General features: G+C 41.9%; 1 protein-coding gene across 2 annotated transcripts in view; it reads left to right on the top strand.

Moving 5' to 3' along the window:
* Positions 1–273: 273 nt before the first annotated feature.
* Positions 274–24697, top strand: part of LOC125903575 (inositol polyphosphate-5-phosphatase A) — a 165047-nt gene continuing 140623 nt past the window's right edge. For both annotated transcript variants that reach the window (XM_049600571.1, XM_049600572.1), the window contains exon 1: positions 274–787. In XM_049600571.1, the coding sequence (XP_049456528.1) occupies positions 710–787 (78 nt within the window). In that variant the 5' untranslated portion in view covers positions 274–709. The remainder of the gene's footprint in view (positions 788–24697) is intronic.

The following is a 24697-nucleotide window of genomic DNA, read 5'->3' as shown; positions in this document are numbered from 1 at the left end:
CTATGTGTTGATTTCACTTTCATAAATGTAATGACATGAGATGTGGAAATAATTTACATAAACAAAAGCCAGTTGCTTAATCTCAAGACAAAATTGAAGTTATGGTTACAGACAACAAAGGTGAACAACATGTAAAAGTCAAACACTGTGGGGCAGCCCAGTTGTGTCCGATAATGGACGCCTTGATGTCAGGGACAGAAGTGTTGTGTTTATGGTGCGCTGGCCCTTTAAGACAGCCCCGTGTTTCCATTGGCACAGTGACGTCAGAGCAGTGAAGGACTCCAGCCTATCCTCTCTAAACAGTGAAGGCAATGGTCCTGGCAGAGAGTCCTGCTTTCGGAGGGAGACTTTTACACTGCACAAAAGCTAGGGGAAACACTCGTCGCTGAAATGAACCAGAGCCCTCGGGCACTCGCCGTGGATTAAAACGGAAACTTTTACGATGGCTCTGAACGTGAAAAAGTAGCACGAGAAGCCCGCTCGCTAACCGCCGCCACCAACGGACCTTCTACTGCAAAGCAACTCCTAGTAGATGCACGGCCACTGCTGAAAAATATGCTCCAGCCGAGCCGCCTCAACCCCGGCTTCAGTAGCAAATTCCCAGTGTTATAACCAGTTTCGTGAGACATTCGCCGGCTCCTGTTTGTTTGGTTCCTCCTCTCCATACCTACAAAGTCCTCCGTACAAGTCCCACCTGCGAGAGAGAATTATGGCAGGGAAGCTGACAGCAGCGCAAGGCACAGGAATACTGCTGGTGACAGCCAACGTTGGATCCCTGTTCGAGGATGTGAGTTTCTCCATTGATAAACGTTGTCTGTCAGTGCTGTCTGTTCACGCCAATGTTGTGTCTCTACTTGTTTTTCTCACATACTGTCAACTCAGTCTTCATATTACGCTCAATAACGTCTCAGCTGGTCACGACTCGTGTGTGTGTCAAGTCGCGTGCGGTAGCCCGAACACCTATACTCTCACGCATTAACACATGGGCCTCACATAACCATAAAGACACATGCTAGCTCTATGTGTTATGGGTTATGTATTCTACACATGCAGTGACCCACTTTTTCTCTCACGTCCTGTGCCTGCTCTGTATGAATGGCAGTGTAAAATGTGAGTATTGATCACAGTGTGTAGCCTGTTACTGCTGCGGTACTGCCATGATCATGATGCTCATTTTCAATTATCCAGTATATAACATGAGGTAATCAGGGGTACAGTAGCAGTTTACCTTTGCAGAGAACAACCACATTTATATCAGACATAAATCTGCCTGCATCACAACAAGCAAAACCAAACTTATGCAAGTTAAATTAGTTTGTTGGGAGGCAGGATCCATAAATGAAAGTGCAATAGCAGTTAAGTGATATAAGTGGTGGCTTGCCTTGTAGTAACTATTAGAAGACTTTTGTTGCCCACTGCATCACTTGAGATGCTGCTTGCTTACCAAGTGTAACATACAGTGCTGATGTTTTACACCTTCTACTTATTTTTTCATTCATGTCAAGGCTGTCCTGCAGTAACCCCCTGAACAAGAGGTAGGGTATTTCCTAGAGCAGACACTATAATGAGTAACACCGATGCCACTTGAGATTGTATACTCACCAACATCCCATTTGCATCCTTATGAGAACAGGCAGCATTCAAATATCCACTCCAGATAAAGCCACTTTGCTCGGCTGCAGAAAGCAAAAGCATGCTCTATGTGAAAATATAGGTGTGTCAGGCCTCCTAAGGAGTGTCCGTGCAGGTTGTTGAATGATACATAATGTCTTTTATCACATATTTGGGCTCCTCGCTGTTTCTGCGTCAGGCTGTACCAGATAGCTCTAAATGAAGGCAGTAAGTGTGACTGTTAGAATTAAATGCTTCAAGTTGAAACACTTTTGTGTCACTTTCAGTGTTGTGTCAATAGAGTCCCCCTCTTCCTCCCTCCTTTCACCCGTGTGAGGAGCTGATCCCAAACATGAGGGAAGAGCCGTCTCTGTCGCTGGAGTAAGCCTATTAATAGCCTGCCTCTCAAAAGCAGCACGCTTTTGGTGTCTTGTGGATATTTTTTTCCCTCCACCAGACTTCTAACAGACAGAGCCAAAATGCACATTAGAGCATATTTCCTTCTATGAGTGGGTGTGCCGGTCATATATGAGGCTATCTGTAGTCTGCAGTGTGATGGCATCCCTTATGATGCATATGAGTTCAATGAAGTCTTTGTGGACTCCTTTTAATGCTTTTTTTCACCATGACCATATTCTGTGTCATGGTGGCATAGCCTGACCCTAAGCTTACAAGATGAAATGCATCAGGCCTCTAAAGTTGGAGGTATATTCCCGTATGATCACATAGAGTTTGATCTCTAGATGGAAAATACGCCATTTGAAAGTTTCCTTTTTGCAGCTCATATTACATGTCTGAAGGCTCCTGTGTTTACATCCATTACAAAAGTAAGCACACTCTTAACAGCCTCAACATGCAGTTATGGTGTGTTTGAACAAGGAGTGCCACTCTGCACTATTGATTAAAGTATTCAATGTGAAATATACACAGATTTTGTTTCCTTGTTGATTGAAGGTGTAGGAGAAAGAGGCAATTTAAGATGACGAGAACATGATGGCTATGGACAAATGTCAAGGATCGATGAAGACGTGTAAGATCGGCTGACGTTGACTGTGCTATCATATGCTGGAAAGCCTTGAGGAGTCTGGATCATCAGGGTTGCAGGTTTCGGCAATAATGACGCAGATAGAAATTGTGTGTCACACATTTAGAGCGTGCAGAAAGCACACTGAACACAAGTCTTTCTGAAAGGCAGACTATGTAAATTTTGAAATCAGTAATAGCATAAAAACATATTTCTGTGTACTTGCATCACAGCTCCGTGGCTGTGTCTGCAAGCAGTAACAGGACCCCCAGCTCTGCCCGTCACTGGCTGCTTAAACTATTAAGTCACACAGTACTGTCCAAGTTTTTTTAATGCTTCTAAAACTATTTGTCTGAGTCCTACAACTGTTACTTACTTATATGAAAACAGTCTCTGATCCATTGTGCTGATTTCGAAATTCACTCATGTGGTCCGTGCATGGTGATCAAAACTCATGCTTTGATGTTAAAGGGACAGTTCAACCCAAAATCAAAAATATATTTTCTCCTCATATATGTAGTGCCATTAATTGATCTAGATTGTTTTGGTGTGAGTTGCAGAGTGTTGGCGATATCGGCTGTAGAGATTCTTTTTCTTCTTTCTCTTTAATCTAATGTAACTAGATGGCACTCGGCTTGTGTTGCTCAAAGCGACAAACAAGTACATTTGAAAAACTCAACAGCAATGTCTCTTTCCAGAAATCATGACCTGGTTACTCAAGATAATCCACAGACGTTGTTGTGAGCAGTTTCATGTTGGAACTATTTTCTTTCTACTTAACTGCAGCCATATCAGAGCACAGGAGGAAGTGTGCATCTACTCATGGACGAGAGTCTTGTGCAAAATGTAAACATTAATGGCGTCCTCCTCGGCTGAGCTGTGACATTAACTAGCTCAGTAGGAGATGCACATTTCCCTCTGTGCTGTGAGTGTGTAGTCGAGTGCGATCTAGTTCCATTATTTTGGAGAGAAGGCAGACATATCTACAGCTGATATCTCCAGCACTCGACAGCTCACACCAAAACTATCTAGACTAAGAAACAGCACTACAAGTAAGAGGAAAAATATGTTTTTAATTTTGGAGTAAACTGTCCCTTTAAAGTGGTTATTTTGTTCATCAGCCACATTGTGTCATTTAGCCAATTAGAATTTTGTCTGACTGCAGTTATGAGTTATTGTTTGAACACCTAAACCAAAAGACAAACAATCATCTTCCAGCTCAAGTCATCTTCCTTTGTTGGCCCTCTGAGCCATCCTCAGTGAATCTCATTATGACAGCAAACACTGGTTTCTCACCATTTTTAAAACAGCCACCAAGAGTAAACCATTATTTGCTTTTTGTGTCTCACAAGCTCACTTTGTGTTTCTAAGTTAAAATACAGTTACGGTAGAACTAAACAACTGCATGTGACAATGAAGCTTAAACATATATTATCCTACGCTATACATTAAGTCCTCCCAAGCCTCAGGATATTTACTCCCCAGGCTTGGTCTTATTATGTCCTCTCATGTACTGTGGGATTCCCATGTCTCAGCCTGCCGTACACTGTCCATCTAAAATGAAGCCAGTTCATGTTTTTGCTGAACTGTCAGCTATTGTCAGCTGTCATACCTGCTAATGTCCATCGCAGGAAAATAGGCTAAAAGAGAGTGAGTGTGTGCAAAAATTAGTGAATAAATGAGTATGTAGCTTTTTTGATTCAGGACATCACTATACTATAGCAGGCCTGTTGCACCAATCTGAAGAACGGATGTAGTTGATGATGGAGTAGAACCACTACATTTCATAACTTCACAGCTGAGTTTAACGTAGGTTGGAGACTCATGCCATGCACACGCTCATGTGGGCATGTTCACGTCAAACTTACTTGGAATGCTCTGGAGTGTTTTCCTTTTGGCGTTGGCTTGTTTAAACAGGTGGACATTGTGCTGGCTGGACTTAAGTGTCACCAAATAACAGCACCGTGACGCCTGAGGCACAGGTTTTGTTTTGAAAGAGATCGGAGGTGTAGTTCTTGACGTGTTCGGTAGTCTACTGTATCAACAAACCAGCTACAGGAAACTAGTCTAAAATGGAAAGTTTGGATGTTGGAATTCATGCTCAGGGAAACCTTTAACAAAATGCTCTGGTGCTGAATGCCAGCTACCTCCTATAACTCATATACCTGACATGAACATGTGAGAAAAAACATTTCAGACAAGCCTCTACAGGTATGTCTATCATGCTTTAATTCCTATCATACACCAGAAGACCTAAGTCTGACGCCGTCTCATGTCAGGATTTTGCAGGGTCACTATTTGCAAGACCCCAACTAGATTACTTTTGTGACAATTTCCCATCCTTTTCCTTGTGGAAAATACTACGCTAACTTCCCCTTCAGAAATATGAATTATGCTCATATAAATTAATTGCTTATGAAAAAACCACATCACTCCAGAAACACAAGATAAAAAGTGTCATATGTTGACTGTATTCTTGTCAATTTGACATCAATATAATCTATAAAGATAAAATGTATTTGCATACCATGTTGCATTTTTGGATTTTGTTGCCTCAACTTGCCACAAGCCTCCGTTTATTAGCTGTGCAATTTTATAGGTTATTATATCAATTCTTTGGACAATGATATGATATTTGCCGATATTACAAAGTCCACTACAATAAGATAAAGATTTAAATTGATTCAGGGGCCTACTACTGATATGAGACAATATTATATGCCCATTTACCACAGTCTGTTACAGAAGCTGCCACCTCTTTCTTTTCTACAACACGTGCAGTATAGTTTACTTACTTTAAATCCCTAAAACAGCACATGAGGTAAGTTAACCTTCAGGGCTTTCTTCCAGAGAGCTTTTTCTGAAAGAAATCTTTTCATTTTAACCCAAACCACGATCCTTTCCTAACTGGTTTAAAGCCCCGAAGGCAAACTTCTCCTAACAGCCATAAAACATGGACCAAACCAACAACAAGATCATTTAACAAAAGTACAAATTCAGCTCAGTAATAACTGTCAAGGTTCATAAACAAAACAATTGTTTTTTTGCTAGTCATTCATCATTAGCCTAAGCATGTTTACAATGCATAAATTAGCCTCGCAGCTAGCAGACTGTTTTTCCTCTACTCAAAGCTTAACCAATTACCTCACTGAGTCTCTTGACAAAACAGCACGTTTGAATTTGAGCCTGCATGCACGTTTTTTCAGCCGAACATTGTTGAAACAAACCAACTGATGTTGCTGTAAGTTAACGTAATGAGATGCCCGACCAGGCAGGTATATCTGGTTTTATCTCATAAAGATTCTATTTACATGCGGCATGTGGACTCTGTGTTGATCCATGTTTTCTCCATAATCAAAAATATTTCCACACTGCTGATTTATTCCCCAATAAATATCGTTATTCTCATTTTCGTTCTCATGAGTCCCTTTTCAGTAATATTAAATACATACAGACTTAAGACAGCTTGGACTGAGTTCTGTGGTCACCTTAAACTAGATCATCAAGATCACAGAGAGTTTATTACAGCTTTGGAAATTTGTCCAAGGCAGAGAAACTGCATGAAAAGTAGTATGTTGTAAAGCCGGCATAAGTTGCAGGGACTGGAATCCAGTTGTTTAAACGTGCTCTACCACCCAAAATCTCTACCACTTAGAAGTTCTTGTTAGTTATGTTTACTGACCTTGGTTTGCTTGCATTTGTGCAGTCTGAACCTAAATAAACCCAACCCAAAAGTAACAAAGTAAACTTTTCCACCGTGGCTCAGTCCAGAGAAAACAAACTATAGGTGTGATTTGAGTGTCCTTGTCTACTGTGTGATCTGTGGTGGTAACTGAATCTGGCTTGTTGACAGAGATCATATCACGACTTTAGGAGACTTTCCAGTGGGAAGTTCAGTCGGATAAATTCACATGATTAAAATCTGACAGATGCCAACTCTCCAGACAGCCTTAATTGCTGAGGATGTGAGTTGAGTTGTTGCTCTGCTCTCCGATTCTTTGTGTGTAGACTCCTCTCCGTTCATATTATCCTGATGATGGCTGTCTACATTCTCCTGTCCTCCCATTGCAGTAAACAGTGGGCACTGGCTCTGGTTTGCATTTGATTACAACCACTCTGTTTTTGATTACATACACCCATTGTTAGCCAAGCCAAGATGACCATATGGTGACGCAATAGATAACTATGAATAGCCCCCCTTGCGAGTTTGGTTTTCCAACTTATTTTTCATCATCTCTCCATGCGTCTCCCTCTCCTGCCCATTGACAGCTCATTAGCTCAGGCTATCACAGCCTGGAGCCCACTGAGCTGCCATATTTACACCACTAAAGATAGTACAGAGCAGGAAAAAATACCTGCCTGACTCAGTGTGTCCTCAAACCTGGAAGCTGTGCACACACTTCTTCCAGTGTTTTGTCTTCAATGAGTGTTATACATTCTGTGTGTGGTTGGGAAGTATTTGAGCCAGCATAGAAACTATATTTAGCCTTTAGTCACATGGCCGGTGGTAGTGAATTCCCTAAGTGAATAATGTAATTGAGCATTCAGGATGTGTATTTATAGTGTTGGCAATAGTAGTGCAAATATGTGACACCAGACATGATGCTGCAGTGTTGAGGCTCAAACGGAGGAAGCAAATGGCTTTATTCTCAATATCAAGTCTTCACTTTGCGTCCAGCTCGCCATGTTTTCTCCCATTTTCTTGGCTCAAGTTTTATGAAGAGAAGCTCAGCAGCAGAGGCTGTGACTAAATACTTCATCTGACAGCTTGATTTTGCGTTTCTTCCCCTGCCAAAGTCTGTTCCAGTGTGTTGCTGCAGGAGTGGAAAAGTTTATGAAAGAAAGATCAGATGATGCTATTTTGGTTTTCTCCCTGCTCTGCCCTCCTCCATCCTGTCATAACACGGAATTAGAGTTTCAAGGAAAAGATGTTGGAAAGGGCTGAAAATTGCCACCAGCAGGCAAAAAAAAGGTCGGAATAGTACAATAATAGTAATTATACTAATACAGCATATTCTTCACCAGTATGTAGCATCCAAAAATGGCAATTATGTATCTAATAAATTATGATGAATATTTGTTTAACAGTGTCTAATGCTATTTGACAGTTGAGTTTCTATATTCAAATGTCTATTTTTATTTGGATATCCTCACAAATTCTTTATTAATTCTCAATGTAGAATTTTAAGAATACTGAATAAACAGCATTATCACTTAAGATGGTAAGAGAACGGTAGATGGTAGAAAAATAAATGGTACTACAAAATATTAGCCATTTACCCTGCATCCCACATATATGTGTGTTGGATATTTCCTGGGTCCAGACCTTTGAATCTGTCCATTCCACTGAATTGGAGTTGACCGATTCCTTTGGCATTGTGACATGAAACAACAGTTCCTTGGTTAAAATAAAAAACGACTATATGCGCCATGGGGGCGCTTGATTAGCCAATCAGCACCACTGGTGGGAGTAATGCAGTTGTCAAGAATTGTCAGGTGGTGCAAGGGAACCAAGGGAACTGCTGAGGCCTTTCTAAATCAGCACGTATTTTTAATATTGCCCAACATCGTAGTTTGTTTTACTTTGCTCTTCTCCACTTTTAAAACCCGTGCAAACAGGTATGTTAGTCTGGCTACATGTCACTGTTAAAATGACGTTAGACTCAGGTGGACACTTTGGTCTCTAGTGATGACTTAGGGAAAATAGAGTCCTCCTCACCCATGGATGGGTGGAGATGGAGTGTAACGGGTAGATATTTCTCACTCATATCATGCAATGTCAGATTGACAAGCTGTAGCAAATGCTTTCATTTTAAAACAACTCCACTGTGGCAATAACAATGTAAGAGTGGTTTCATAAATGTGATGTGAATGTTGCAATCTGTTGTCGTCAAACGATACCATTGTATTGTAGATTTTGCATGTTGTGTGTGCTGTTGTGTATTATGTAGGGGATAATGTCCAGTGAGCGGGTCATTACCATAAAATAAACCCCATCACAATGAGGCAGGTGTTAAATCATATATATAGTATCCCACTTGTTACAAGGCTACTTACTGAAGAAATCAATCATTTGGCAGAAAATATTGGTTTAAAAATTATTTCATTGATTTAAATATGACTTTTTTGCTAAGTGCCTATGAGCAGAACTGCATCCAATGCTGCAGTGTGCTATTCAGAAATAAGACTGTAGAATGCTGTAATTAACCAATCAGAATCGAGCATTCAAAAAGCTATGTAATAAATATGTTTAATGTATATTGTATAATCACTTGCATTATAACCTAGTTTTAAAAGTGGAAAGGTGTTGCCACAGGAGAGTATGATGGTGTTCAAGTCTTCAAGGAAAGCCCTGCAGCTACTCTGCACAGAGTCAAGCCTCCCACAACCACTCCAGGCTGTCACTGGGGGTAAAAGTTGAGGGCCCTCTTATGAGAGGTAAGCCCCGCTTTCTGCGTCACTCAGTGCTCTGGGTTTTCTTCACACAGCCAGCCCCTCTCATGATGGAATGGATGCCAGACTCACTGACTTGTTACAGCTGGACATCATTCAACTAGATAGCTTCTGCAAAATGTCATACGAAATGATTAGGTAACATGAAGTGGTTATCGCTCACTGTCCTTTGATGTCAACACTTCTATTACCAGCTAATTTGCTTTGGATGTTGTGGTTTTTGAATGAAGGAGGGGTTCAGATGTTTCAGACTGAATTCAACTCTGGCAAATTTCTGCCACTGACCAATAGCAAGCTGTCTTGATAAGGTTGATTGTTGAGGGAACAGTCATAAATGGAGGGTGCTATGTTGCACCCTTTAGTTTTATTTAGCATTTTCTGTCAGGCTATAAACAGCTCCTCAAACGAAAAATGGTTTGCAGACTAGCTTGCATAGGCTTTCTCTCCTCTACAGTTACCCTTAATTGAATCAAATAATGTATAGTCCAGAGAACATAATGCCAAGTGGGTGTAAACGGCACAGAGAAAATAGAAGCTCAGAGAGCTGTTGTGACTGACTAGTGTGAACATGTTCCTGGCTGGCTAGTGTGTTAGCGGTTTGTTCGGTCTGAGTTCAGAGTCTTGTTTGGATATGTGATAGTGCTTCAAACACAAATCACAATACTGAGGTTTCCTAGTTTGCCATCAGTAAATGACTAGGCATGACTGTTATTTGCATTATCAAGACTACGTGTGCTTTAGTCTCTGCCTTTTCTTTAGTCTGATTTTATACAGTTTGCTTCAGGGCTCTTTTGGATGTCAGAGGCTGTCTCACATCAGACACCTTGCTGTTTTTTGAGCTGTCGATTTGGTTTCTCACTTCTCCAAAATGGGACAGAATTGAGGTCATACTGTAGATGATCCATGTGATTCATCTCAGATCCTTAGCCAAATTAGAAAGTTGCAGAGTGCTCCCAGTAAGAACAACCTTATGTTGTGTGTTTGATCAGTGCAGATGTTCACATTTCTCGAGTTTGCCTCCCAAAGCATCTGACACATGGCAATGAATTATTGAAGGTACAACATCACTGTGTCCTCATACCTCCTGTTTGTATCTTTTTGGCACAGGAGTATCAAGCAGTTTTCCTGAGTTTTACCTCCCAGGTGCTGAGTCAGGTCACCATGCCCCAGATCAGAGCAGAGGAGTCTGCTCAGGCCCAAACTAGCAGAGGTGTGGATATGATCATGTTGCTGATGTGGAGAACCATCTGCCCCCCCCCGACTGGCCTGAGCTGTTGATCTTACCAGGCAAAATAAGCATTCACTCACTGAACCAGACAGCAGAGTTTACAGTGGGGGTCTCTGAGGGAAAGTTAGGCACTCACAGACATACATATGAAACTTGAGACAGTCTCTCAGGAGTATATGGCATGAGACAGGGACTTTACAGTGGGTCGACTTTTTCCAACTTTTCCAGAGTTCATTGACCCCGCTCAGGAGGATTTGATAATGTGTGTGTGAGCAGAGTGGGACAATGAATAGCCAGGCCCCATTGGGCCCAGATAAGGAACTGGGATAAGGGTGGGAGTGTCGAGGCAGAGCAGGCAAAGCTTGGGTTCATTCCAAGAGCCATAATTATCCAGGATGGGAAAGCCAGAGAGGGATACCCCCCCACCCATCCCTCTGATGAGGCCAAGGACTCATTCATAAGATTCCCTGAAGAGACAACAGTGGGGGTTCAGTCCACATGAAAATTCACATACAGTAGTACAATGGAATCGATGTAACGGAAGTCATTGTGTCCGCTTGTGTTCAGTCATGTTCTACTAGTCGTGCTCCTGTCTGCTACAGAGGACAAATGTATTTGGTCAGTGTTTTTTGAGACAATTATTGTAGTCACCTTGGATTTTTCTGTTCAGTCACCTTCAGCCATTGTTTCATTTGCCGTAGTAATTAACAAGGTCTATTAAAGTCAGACACAAAAAACAGGAAACGTTTAAGAGCTTTAAAGTAATTATTAAGTGTGTTATTTGATTCTAACTGCTTGCTGCCACTTTATGTTACCATCAGATGTAGTGTGGTGCAAACCTGATTTTCATAGACACTGACAACTACACAGTGTCAGAGGTTTCCATGTGTTTTATTTGGAAGTAAATGTGTAAGCTATAACCGGGTTATTCTAACCCATTTACTGTATGACATTTACATGCATCAATACAAAACTAGGTTACTTGAGTAAAGCTCAGTGCTTGTAAATATATAGGGCTTATTAGGTGGTAAAATGTCAGACCCACAGTGCACTGATGTTACTATGGTGTTGCGACAGTGCATTAATTAGAGCCCTGCAGCCTGGTGTCCGTTAGGCTTCAGCAGCAGCCGTTTGCCATCTGTACTTGCTAAATGTTAGTTGACACGCAGAGAGGAGTTACCTGAAGGATGTCTCCATGTCTCAGTTTGCAGCCAGAAAGCACACTGTGGATTTCCCAAGCTTTACCTCCATGTCCAGACATGCCTGTCTCCTTCATTGCCTTTGAGGGTGGGAGTCATGTGTTTTGTGTACATACTTCTGCTATTTTCAGATCAAATGTTTGTTGCATTGTTGCTTGCATTAGACAAAGAACTTCAGTTTTTTCTAATAGCACAGCTCCTTGCCTCTTGTCACATTCAGAGCCTTCTTCTAAAAGCTGGATCCTCTTATGCATCTCTTTTATGCTGCTGAGTGAGGGCCAGGACACATGCTGCATCTTACTCTGTCTGGAAAACGCGAGGTCGGGTGCTTCTCCTGTGCCTACTCAGTGCCAGCTTTCAAGGGCACTGAGGTTGCGCCTGATATTGTGAAGTGACCACAACCAGCACCATATCGTCACTCACCAGAAATGCCGAGTTCGGAGCATCCTCTTCCACGTGTTGTTTTTTAAGAATGTATTAGGACTTAAACATGGTCCTTGGGACAGATGTAAAGCTCATGGTAGTCCTGCACTAAAATGTTCAATTTCTTCTCTATATTTATCACAGATTGATGTTTGCAGAAGTGAGGGATCATATCTGAAGGCTGTGAGTGGTTGTTCCTTGTCACATGACATGCGGTGCGTGTACTGCATTCCAAAAGCTGAATTTGTTTATCTCATGTCGCAGACAGGTGCTTGGGAACGCATGCGTGCGGCAATGGCATCATCCACCCTTTTGAGAGCTCATTCTGCTCGTCTACATTGAAAATAATTGATTTGAGTGTGCGAAAAATGTGGCATGTGTACAGGCCCTGAGAATATTTTGATGTCTCTCTGCTGTTAACGTCACAGTTTCTGGTTTGAGCACTAAAGTTTAGAGACTGTTATCTTGCTGTAAAACGTTCTGTCTTTAGCATACATTAAATTTAAACTGAAACTGAACAAAAAATCTCAATTGACTGTAGTGGTATGTAGCCATACGGACAGCTTTGTTTTGATCTGCCAAGGTTTTGAGATAGCTGTCTAATATCTGCTGCTGCCCCAAAACATTGAAGATTAATTGGTTTTAATTCATTTGAGTTTTGATACCAGCACAATGAGCACATGGAGATAAGAGTGTTTTTTTTTTTAACTTCTTTGTAAACTGTTTGATATAGTTGTGGTACGGGGAGGGTTCTTTCCATGCATGATGAGAATCATGACCTTTTTTTGTGTTCACATATTGATGGGGTCGGAAAGTTCACAGCTTCTTACGTACTTCTCACTTTTTTTAATCAAATGCTCTGGTTGAGGTTGACCAATGTGGATTCTGTTACGGCTCAGGTGCTCTTTTCGTGGTAACAAAACCAGAGCTGATGATTTTCTCTAAGAACACATTTCATGGTTTCAGTAATGTTCTATAGGGTAGAGAATGTTGGATAATTTGCAAAGAGAGGTTTATGTTTTATCTATCTATTTTTTTTTTTTTTTTTTTTAACTGTGTGTCATGAAAGTGTTGGTATTTATACCTGGAATTCTGTGTTCAGTTTATGTGCAGCACTTGAGCTTGCGTCAGCAGTGTTTATCAGAGGAATTTGGCTCACTTTCATCTTGTAAACCCAAAGTGTGTGTTTTAAAGGGTCCGCTTAGCAACAGCAGGCCTTCTGTCCACTTATGTTTTTATCTATGCTCCACATCCACTTCACTTACATACGATCTGTTGTGGTGATGTCGGATTTACACATCTCGATGTGTTTGTTATAGTCACACATGCACATGCTTTTCTCTCTGTCCTTCTGTGTTTTCTCCCAGCAGCTCATGGGGAGAGACACAAACCGAATGATTGCAGATTTGCTCTTTTATCTCCCTAGAAGCCAAACTTCTTCGATAAAAGAGCTGTGGCTTGCAGCCTGCCTATTCTGTCGCAGAGACAGGACCTCAAAATTTGTGTCCCTCCTGCTTTGCTGCACGTTATACCAAAGAGCTGTTATCATCAGCAGCTGCAGGGTTTATTCAGAAAAAGGGGATGCATAAAATTGTCGGTCACAGACATCACGTGTCTTTACAGATGGGATAAATGGAACGGATAGCTTTACAGACTGGACTTTCACTGATTTTTTTTTTTTTTGGACATTATTCCAGGCTCAGCAATACTTCACTTTCAATTCAGTAATTTCAGGATTAACATTGTTGTGTTGAACAGGTATTGTTTGAGGAATCTCAACCGTTTTTACTCTTTACAACTTAAACTGTGCTGTGTTAATAGCAGAGCGAGCCCTAGCCATTGCTGAGATGATGAAGACAAGGTTCAGAATTAAGATCAACCAAATGATTTCAGGGGGCACACTTTTGGAGATAATATCATTTTGATGTGTTAGGTATTCATAGCTTGTGTTGTGTTTGCTCCCAGAGCTTCAGTCAATGTGCAAAAAACTCTCTGACTGCAATGAAATCAAGTCAAACAGGGCCTGTTGTGCTAACACCAGTGATAACTAAACTGTGAATTTGTGTTGTAGTTGCAGTTGGGGTGAAAGAAGATGCTATAGACAAGAAGCAAAAAGGCATATTAATCCAAATGTCACACTATTTTGTTTGCTCCTACTGCACCACATCTACATTACCAGTTACACATGCACCAGCGTGTGTGTATGATGTTGACAGTAGGTGGACTAGAGCCACAATGTAGTCAGTGTGTAAACAAAAGAGAAAGCTTCTTGGTTTGTGTTAAAAACCACAAGCATTAACTTTGTTGTTGAAGAAGCTACAGATGGACCACATCATATCAACTTATATTTAGATATGTCAGAGGCAAAATTTCTTCTGAAGGCTGCGCTCACACCAAATCAGGTGTTGCAGTAATTAGCCACAGTATTGCAGTGTCACGATAATGGCTTGTTTGTGGCAGAGTGGAGGGTGGAGACTATAAAAAGCCAATCTCCCTATCTCAGCAACTGAATATTTGTCTTTGGTAAGTTTTGTTATGTTGGCTTAAAAGATCTATAGAACTCCTTTTGATTATCTAGGGATGTCCCGATCAAGTTTTTCCCCCCCTGATCTGAGTCATTGAGTAATATTAAGTATCTGCTTATACCGAGTCCCGATCGGATTTGTCTGTTTTCCTAAATAGCTGTCACACGGGAATTTCTCTGTCCCTTGAGGAGAGTATTCTCCAGTGTTTGTTGCTTTGACTCAGCCTTACCTGAGATAGTCTACCTGAATGAACTGTATTCATTTGAGAGTTTAGTCCTCTGTACATGCGCATAAGGCTACATCAATAAATTACTTTTATTTGCATTTTGCGTGCAAGACTTTTGGTGTGCTTGCAGCGGCTTGGTGAGTGTGGTTGTCGTAAGCTCAGCACCTCTGAGCATCTCCCCTCTGAGGGGGGTGAAACACCAGCACCAGTGCTCATAACGTGACAACAGCCATACATAACAGAAATAAACAGTCTCATACTGTATTTTTTCTGTCATTTATGGTGTGTGGTGTTTTATGGTAGGCGGGGCCCAGCCCCTGCTTATACACACGTGATCTTCATGGAGTAGAGGAGAGACTGACAGCTGAGAGTTGGAGAGCTGAGGACGGTTGCACTCATTGTGCTGCCGTGCATGAAAGTTTATAAACACCAGCTGAGGTCAAATAAAGGATCGGTATCGGGCTCTGTAAATGGCCTAATACAGCCGATCTTGATTAGTTAAAAATTGCCTTGATTGGCCCCTGTATTAATCTTTGAGATCAGATTGGGACATCCCTGTGATAATCATTACTGTGGTATTTTTACTGCCACAAAAGACACATGTGCGCGCCCACACAAACAAACAAAGCGAGTGCTCTCCTTTGTAGTAGAGTACACCCAAGCTGTTAATACACACTGTTATTTTTTTTACTCACTGTAATATTTACTTCTTAACTTTACAGCATTTTCGCCGCAATGCCTGATTTGGTATGAATGCAGCCTCAATCCAACAGGTGCTTTGAACTTACTGACTGACATTACCCTAGAGCCCTGCTCTCTTGCTGCCAGTGCTCAAAATGCTGCCTTCTTTCTGAATTACTATGAGCTGATTTTGACACTCTGATACTTTCTTTGCCTTTGTGATTTAAAATCCTCACTTAAATTGCTTGGCTGACCCTGTGTAGCCACATCTTACACAGAAGTGTCTGCCCACATATCTGAAGGACATATGATGAGTGTGACATGTCACATCAAACATGCTGTGATGAACTTGTTTTGCAGGTTAGACAAAAACACAGAATTGGACACTTGGAAGATCTTTATCAGCAGGCTTTTACAAGCTGTATCTACTGTGTTGTGGTTTTTTAGTCCAGTGAAAAAGGCTTCTCCAGCTGAGTTGCACTTCTTTTCTCTGCTCACTCCCTTTATCCCCTACAGAGACCTCCACACTCACCAATTCCCTTTATCTTTTCCCCATACACACTCAGCCACACATTCCCCCCAGGACGGGTGTTTATTTAACCCTAAGCCTTTGATGGAGAGTGCTTATTGTCTCTGATCCACGTACAGTCGGTGGGCGAATATTTCCCAGTTAAGGCCATTGTTTTCTTTCCACCGTGGCCCCAGCCTGAAAAAGTACTAGCTGGTCTGGCCAAGTCATCAAGCGGAGCCTGGTACTGACTATGCTTGTGACCATACTTTTCCTCTGGCCTCTTGCTCTTTCGGGTTTCCTGCTCTGGAGTCATGCAGTTTGTCAGAGCACCTGGATGGTATTACCGTATGCTGTGCATCTATAAATATCAGCTGTAATTTGGTCATAATTTTTTGGAGAATTTAAAAGCATGTTCATGCATCAGTCAGAGCGTCACGTTGCTCAAAAGGATATCTGCCATCACTCAGAACTACGCCTGGTTTCTCTCATCAACTTGCTAAGCCAAAATGGAACCCCCCCCCCAATGAACATCAGTATTTGACTGTTTGACAAACTCTGGTTCCCATTTAAGGCAAGCCAAGATGTACGCTGATAGAGCAATACATAATACACACACACACACGCACTAATACACACTCGCTACTGGTACTCCATCACTACTGAAATAGCTTGATAGCTCCTGTTATATGTCACATGGCACTCCAAAGAGTTTCAGCTTTGCATTAATAATACTTGAGAAAGCCTAGTGTGTAATACTGACTGTAGATGCGTACTGTATATACAATACATGAATATGTTGTTTTGTGGCTATTGCTGGTCAATTGTCATGCTGCATCCAAAAGGCACGTGTTGTTTGCTTCTCTGAGATGCAAATAGAGGGCCAGCTGCACAGGGGGGTGGTATCAAGTGTTACTCCTCAGCAAGCTGCTGTGATTTTGGAGCTTGGCGCCTGCTTTAATTACTGCATCATTAGTCCTCCCACTCTCAGCCTCACTTCTAGAGAAAATGAAGGCCCAGAACAGTTGGGGACCTCGAATGTTTTATCTTTTCAAAATACTGAATATCAGATTAGGCTGTATTCTAAAACAATAAAATCCACCTTTCGCCAAAAACTCTCAGACAACAATGAAACAGCTTAGCATTGAACTGTGACAGTCTGTCTCCCTCTGTCTTTGCACCATGTATGAAATGTGCTGCATGCTCTGTGCAAGGCACCAAACTGGTCTCACTAACAACTCATCAAATTCTGACACTTGGTCAGTGGCCCTTGGCATCAGTTTCCAACGCACTGAGGCACCTTTTAGCGTCTGTATTCTGATGCTCTGAGCAACTTCCATAGAACAAGGAGCGAGAAACTTCCAGTAGGGTGGGCAGGACATTTTTAACCTGAAGACTGCTGTTTATTTAGTTAATTTATTCAATGGGACCATGTGCAGTTTGAGACATAATTGTCACCATTTAATGCACCACACCAGATTGTAGCTTTAATCTAATTCACATCTGCAGTCCCTTGGAAGGTCAGAACAGAGACACAGCACACAACAGCAAACAGTACAGAGTGCAGACACAATACAAAGTTATACAATTAAAGGAAGACACAAGACATGCAACACAAAGCTTCACACAATAGCACATCACAAATGTATGCTTGTCAAAAATAAAAGCAAACCAAAGCATTTATTTTGAAATGACACTGTCTGCATTTAATAAGCTAAAACTGATACACCAGAATCTAGGCCATCATAGTTTGATGTGTAGGGCTATTGACCAAACATTGGTATTTGATGAATTGCTGAGCTAACTTCTTTTGCTGATGTAGGCCATGAGATGCGTCAGAGAAATTTAAGAAATGTACATTGTGTTAAATATTTTTGGCAAACTGCACTGCTCCAATAAATTAAGGGAACACCTTATCATCACAGTAGAACACTAAGTCAGTTAAACTTCAGGGATTTGAATCTGTCCAGTTTAGAAGCACAAGTGATCGTGAATCAGTTTCACCTGCTTTGGTGCAAATGAAAGTGACAGTAGGTGCAATGGAGAGGCCAAAAAAAGCAAGACAACCTCCCGAAAAGGAATGGTTCTACATGTGGTGGCCACAGACATTCGCTCTCTCCTTATCCTTCTTGCATGATTCTCCTCTAGTTTTGTGTTCTGCATGTGTCCTTGTCACGACTGGTAGCATGAGGAGGCACCTGCAGCCCAATCAAGTTGCACAGGTAGTCCAGCTCCTCCAGGATGGCACATCCATATATGCGATCGCAAGAAGGTTTGCTGAATCTCCCAGCACAGCTAGTCGAACTACTCCAGGATGGCACATCCATATATGCGATCGCAAGAAGGTTTGCTGAATCTCCCAGCACAGTCTCAAGAGCATGGAGGAGATACCAAGGGACTGGCTGTTACCCAAGGAGAGCTGGACAGGGCTGTAGAGGGGTATCAGCCCAGCAGCAGGATCACTATCTGCTCCTTTGTACAGGAGGAGCACTGCCAGAGCCTGACAAAATGACCTCTAGCATTTTGTGTCTGGTGTGCATTAGTGTCGCACGGTATAGTGGTACCAACGGTAGACCGCGGTACTAAAACACGACGGTGCATATGATGCCACAATGTTGGAGTACCGTAGTACTACGGTACCTCACGGTACCACTACTGTGGGATAAGTCCAATGACTGCGTGCGCTGGTCACCTGGCACTCAATATGCTGCTGCAGTGGTTTGTTTTCCAGTGAAATTTCAGGTATTAGCTGAGCAGTTGAGGATCTTTTAAGCAGTGAAAGTTATAATTTATTTCTTTTTACTTGTAGGCTAGATTTGTTTTCCACAGAGCTCTACGGTGTGAGCATTTTACTTGCATTTGCGACTAAAAATAGTTTTGTGCGAGCAAAAGAAATCATTCAGGAGCACGCTGTGTGAGTACAGGTCCAATGATTTCCTCTTCGTTGGTGTCATGACTGCCCAGAAATACCTGAACAGCTGAGCCGTGGCGGCACACAGGTATGTGACGTGTCAGAGGAGAAATGAGCCGTTCACATTTCTCTCTTTGTGGCAGGTAACGGTCCACAAACCTCACCACACTCAAGGTACTGTTCTTAACTTATCAGAGGAGGAAAGTGGCTGGTTGATTTTTATTTCATTTATTTATTTTATTTTGATCCCCCCTATGTTAATCACTTATTGATGCTGTTTTTGAAGTATGAATAAGTCAGTAAGTAATTTATTCCACTGAAATATCATTGATGTATTATAGAAAAGTGATTCATCTTTTTATAAATGACAAAAGGCACATCTGCCTCATTTTTGCTGTGGTATTGTGATACTACTCAGAACCGTGGTACTGTCACTGGTATCGTACCGTGGGTCTCAATTTTGGTACCGTGACAACACTAGTGTGCATGTTTCTGACCAAACTGTCAGAAACAGAATCCATGAGGGTGGCATGAGGGCCTGACATCCTCTAGTGGGACCTGTGCTCTCAGCTTACCACCATGCAGCTTGACTGGCATTTGCCAGAGAACATCAGAATTGACAGGTCCGCCATTTGCTCCCTGTTCTCTTCAGAGATGAGAGCAAGTTCACAATGGCCAAATGTGACAGGTGTGAAAGAGTCTGGAGATGCCATGGTGAACGTTATGCTATCTGTAACATCATCCAGCATGACCGGTTTGGTGGTGGGTCAGTGATGGTCTAGGGAGGCATATCCTTGGATGGTTGTAGCCAACAGTATAACGGATAGTGCTCACTTGTAATAGTGATGGCTACAAAGCAGGGTTAGTTGCAGCTCTATTGTTCACTGTGCTGATGTGCCTGAGTGGTGAACAGCCGGGTGGGAGTGTGACCACTCCCCACTGATTTCCCCCTGTGTTTCTGAAATTGACACTGGGGCTTTGCCAGTTTTCCAGCACATGTGTGTGTATTTGTACAGAATGCGTGTCACATGTGTGGTCCCACTCGCTCAGCAGCCTTATCATTCCTGGCCTTTGCAGGGGGTTATCACTTGGTCTTCCACTAGCAACAGTAAAGTTTCCACTGCGGACAGCTCGAACAATGCAGACCCTCCCTAGTCTCTCCACCACTTCTGCCTCTCCTCTGGCTGCTATATTTAAACCTCAACCACAAGTATATCTTTGTCTTAGACATCCTATTATTTCTTTACGCTGTTGCCGGAAAAGGTCCTATGTTCCCGAGCCAGGGAAACTGTGTGACAGTTGAGTATTTAGCCTCACCCGAATTTCCTTTTCCAGTGACAAGAACAGTGAGAAAGTTTGCAATGGAGATAATAAATCAGGTAGATTGGGTATTTTTAGGATTAGGCTAACTTGTCTAAATAATACTCTTCCTGGTGCTTTTTGGGACACACTCTAAATTGCACTGTTTTGTTGCAATTTCTTTCAGTAGCAACACTTTCATCCTCACCTCTGCTAAATCAGCGGTGTGTCAGTCAGTGTGGCTGTGCTTCAGCGGGTTTCATTGATGAAAGAGCTGAAGATTTGTCACTGGAGCAGTAAACAGTTGTTTGTAATGTGGATTTAAACAGAAAGAAGGACTGTTAAGCAGTGATTTAAGTGGTCATTGAATTGACAGGCTGTAGATAAAAGGAGGACGACTTCACACTTGGCAGTCACACACACACTTGTCTGAAGGGCTGCTCTGGCCTTTTGCCTGCAGCCTGTCAGCGCTCCTTCAGTCCGGTCGTCCCTCGGGCTCCACGGGATAGGCCAGCCGTGAGATGCCCGTCCACATACCAGCTGAACAGATGGTACCATCTCCACCTTGCCTACTTCACAGGTTTTTATTACCCAGTTTGGCCAGCGAGAGGCTAGTTAGAAAGGGAGGACAAATGCCCTGTGAAAAAGGAGTACATTCATACACTTGTTAATGCTCATCATTTGGCTTTACAGGTATTTACTTTGTGTGAATAACAGATGGAAACCTTGTTAAATTGTGTAAGTAAAAATTGTAAATGTATGTTCCAGGACAAGCCCTGCTTAGCGTGTCAGGTGAGTTGTAGACACATTCCAGCTTTACTGTACAACTGAAGTAGTATGGCAGGAGTAATATTATGTACTTAGGCTGTTACAAGCTGTCCAATAGACATAAAACTGTCAGACACAAAATAGCACAAGGGTTTACAAGGTTTGGCATCTGGTTTGTGCTCCTGTCGTATACAATGAGGTAAAAACTATAACCTGGCTGTTTCCTCATGTGGCACATCTTTATTATCTTTATATCCAGAGATACAGACATGGACTCTAGGAATATTCACCTGGCCTCGATATGTCTTCATCTGTTACACTCATCTTCACCTAGATATCAACCTGTAGAAATCACTAGACACTAAACTATAATATTTCAGTTTATATCAAGTCTTAAGAGGAATATCTGCAGTCACATGGTCAAGTTGTGCCCCAGCAGTGCACCTATCTGTATAATGTAGCCCAGGCTGAATGTATGACTCAATAATAAAAGGCTTCCAAAACGCAACTTGGGGCCCTCAGTGTTCAGGCTATAATGAGCAGGCCTGTCCGCCTTGCTGCTCTGAATAGCAGCATCTCTAGTTAGAGCTGCCGCTCAGCAGCAGACCTTTGTTTCTACACCTGGGCTTTTATTTCCTGAAAATAAGCAAGGGGTTGTTTTTCCACCATGCCACAAGTCTGTCAGTCAGTTTTTGCCATCATTCATTTTGCTCAACTCCTGAGCCATCACTCAGATGCAGAATTCATTTTAACATTTACAAGTTTGAGTAGGGCATTAATGCCCAGAACATAGTCAATTTGGATCACCCAATTTTTAAAATCTACTTCCAAGTTGCCCTTGAGCACAGTTGTGATCCCTGGACTCCTCCAGTGAAGTGCACAGCGTCTATATGCTTTACTTTCAGATTAAATGTGCATACAAAGTGTGTGCTTATTTTACTGTCACTGGATAAAGTGATGGTTAAGTGGAGTGTAAGTGGAGTTGAAGCGACTGCATGTATGCATTGTCAGCAGTAAGTCTAGCACAGTAGGTGTCGTCTTGACTGATGCACTTCCTTTGTCTTCACATATACATGTTTGCACACATGGATCCAAAGGCAGTGGCAGTGAGATGCGAGAGGCAGAGTGAGTATCTTATCTGATTGGCTGCTGGAAGAGGTAAAGTGGTGAGTGAAGAGACACTTAACAAGATAGGTGGCCGGGGAATCTGGTCTGGGTCTAGCCTTTCCCGTTTGTTATATTTTTTACTTCCCGCTCAGCTAGAAATAGGAGTACAAGACTTGAGACATTTGCTGATACTGTGAAACTGTGCCAACATCTGACATGGTATGTTGACACTGTCACTTTCCTGGTGCTTAACATAGCTGCACTGATTTTTATCCTTTTTTTTTTTTTCATTTTTTAAAATTCTTACTAGAGAAGCACTGATTGCAATTTTGTTGGCCGATTCTGATTTCCTACTTTTTAAAAATCTTGTTGTACCATGTATCATGTTGTACTTCATTCCTAAAGTAAGTACATGTTCATTTAATTGGGGGAAGCCAAACTTGTGATCGTGATTAAAATTTAAATAATTGTGCAGCCCTAGACCCTGCTTGGTAAGAAAGCTAACTAGAGTAACTAGCAAGCTAGGTTGGACCATTGAGATCTGAGTTTTTAATTCAACAATACCTCCTAGAATATGGCACTATTTGTTTTAGCATTTTACATTCACTTACATTAAATGGGTAGCTTTAGCTTTTGTATTTGAGCCTATTATCAACTACCCCAGTAGCCTGCTAGTTATCGTCACTAATCAGCTAACTTGCAGACAAGGTTAGACCAACCATATTTGTGTATTTATCGGGTTATTCTTCCCTGACTAAGAAACTAAGTGTTTTAGCATCTCCCATCCACTTACATGAAACAGGTAACATCAGCTTTGCTATGCCAAACTTTATAGCTACTCATCGTCTCTGTAATTAATACAAGTTTGGGATGTATACCCTGATCTGCTTGTCAGCTTAACACTGTATCTCACAAACCATGTGCCGCATGCATTGCAATCAATTACAACTTTTGAAAATGGTTTGTAGCAGCACTGACAATAGTCAGACGCTGTCTGTGCTGCTTTTAGTGAGATGAACCACCGTGCAGCCTATTTGAGTTAATTTAAGCGGCACAAGAACGGCTTTATCTGAGACAGATCGGCTGGTCACCGGCCACAGCCAATCAAGCTAAAAATGGGCCACTTCCGGTCATTAGCGGATTGATTGGTGAATCTCTAATTCTTATTGATTTGATTGCAGATACCTGTGGAATACCACAAAAAACGGAAATGGGGAGTATGTTGACTCCTAGATGACCTTTGGCTACTGCTCTTAGGTTCACTGGGCCTTCTCTTTTTCCTTAAGACTAACTGTCCCCTACAAGATGAATCATGCTGTCCAAACATAATGTTATTTATGAGAGCTAAAATCAAATGAAGTAACCCAGATAACATAATCTTATTGGTGTCCTTGAATTAACTTTGATTACTATAATAAGTTTGATACACTATTTCACTGTGTGTGTAGGCACAACGCAGTGTTAAGACGCATTGGGCACTCTAAGGTCAGCACTGTCCACACACTATAGCCCTGTTCCCACTGGACAAAAACCCACTAACACCCACAAACAATGGCTTTTTTATTTAACAGGAAAGCTTATAATTGACATTCATTAAATTTGGTGGAAAAAAAGGTAGAAGCATGAATTAAATGTCCAGAGTTCACCAAAGTTGACCTTGACATTAAAGATTCATGCATATAACCTCTGCCCCCATGAGCAGGTTAACTGGTTGCATGTTTTTTATTGAAATGAATGAATTTAGCAGGTGTGACAGGGCCATCAGGGGAAAGTAAATGGATTAAATCAAAATCACACTAAGCAAGAGATGCAGATGCAACCATTTCTCTTCTTTTTTTCCTCCTGTAGCAGTGGTTATGTTTACCATGAACTCTGTCAGTCATTGTTGTTCATCACACTGAGGTGGGAGAGATGACACTTTGCTGCAGAGAGTCAAAACTAAGAATAAAGGCCACATGGTCAACCCCCATATCAGCAGGCCCTGTGTGTGTTTGTGTGTACCTTAAACTCACGTCCTTTTCACCTCAGGGGAAAGTGAAGGTGAGTTTAGGCACACAATGTTTTGCATTTGTTTGTGTGACTTGGTGGAATTTCTCATCACATCAGGGAGCCAGAGCTAGACAAAATGGTTGAGTTTTTGTTAGAGACAACAGTGTGTGTCTGGCCAAAAGTGTTTATGAGTGTGTATGAATTTTGCATCTGGAACAGAGAGATTACATAGGACTTTGTCTCTCAATTCCTGTTTATGCGTCTCTCATGATGACCAGATTACACTCCTTATCCTGTGTGTGTGTGTGTGTGTGTGTGTGTGTGTGTGTGTGTGAGTGTGAGAGAGAGAGAGTCTGACTGTGTGCGGCTTCCCCATTTCGTCCCGTCTTATTGTGTGCCTTTATTCTGCTGGAAGGTCACCCGAGGGTGACAGGACTGCCCGGGAGACGTGATTAGATGTATCAGATGATGAATGGGATCAGACCGAAGTAAATAGGAACTCGGGTGGTAGCATCTGTAAAACTGATGAGGCGTTTTGTGAGAGCCGCTGCACTCTAAAGGGAGATGTAGCTCGACAGACAGCGGGGACTTTGTTGCAGAGAATGAATGCCTGAAAACAGTGAATCATTTTGAAGATGAGAATAAAACAGAGGCAGGTCAGGATTCAGCTTTCGCAGTTTGCCTTTTTTCAGGTGATCATTGTTGTTTTTCAGTGTCTGCCCACATTACAGCTCCCACTCATCTA

Source organism: Epinephelus fuscoguttatus, linkage group LG16 (genome assembly GCF_011397635.1).
Source record: "Epinephelus fuscoguttatus linkage group LG16, E.fuscoguttatus.final_Chr_v1".
NCBI lineage: Eukaryota > Metazoa > Chordata > Actinopteri > Perciformes > Serranidae > Epinephelus > Epinephelus fuscoguttatus.
Note: the sequence above shows the minus strand (reverse complement) of the source record. Positions and strands in the feature narration are given on the sequence as shown.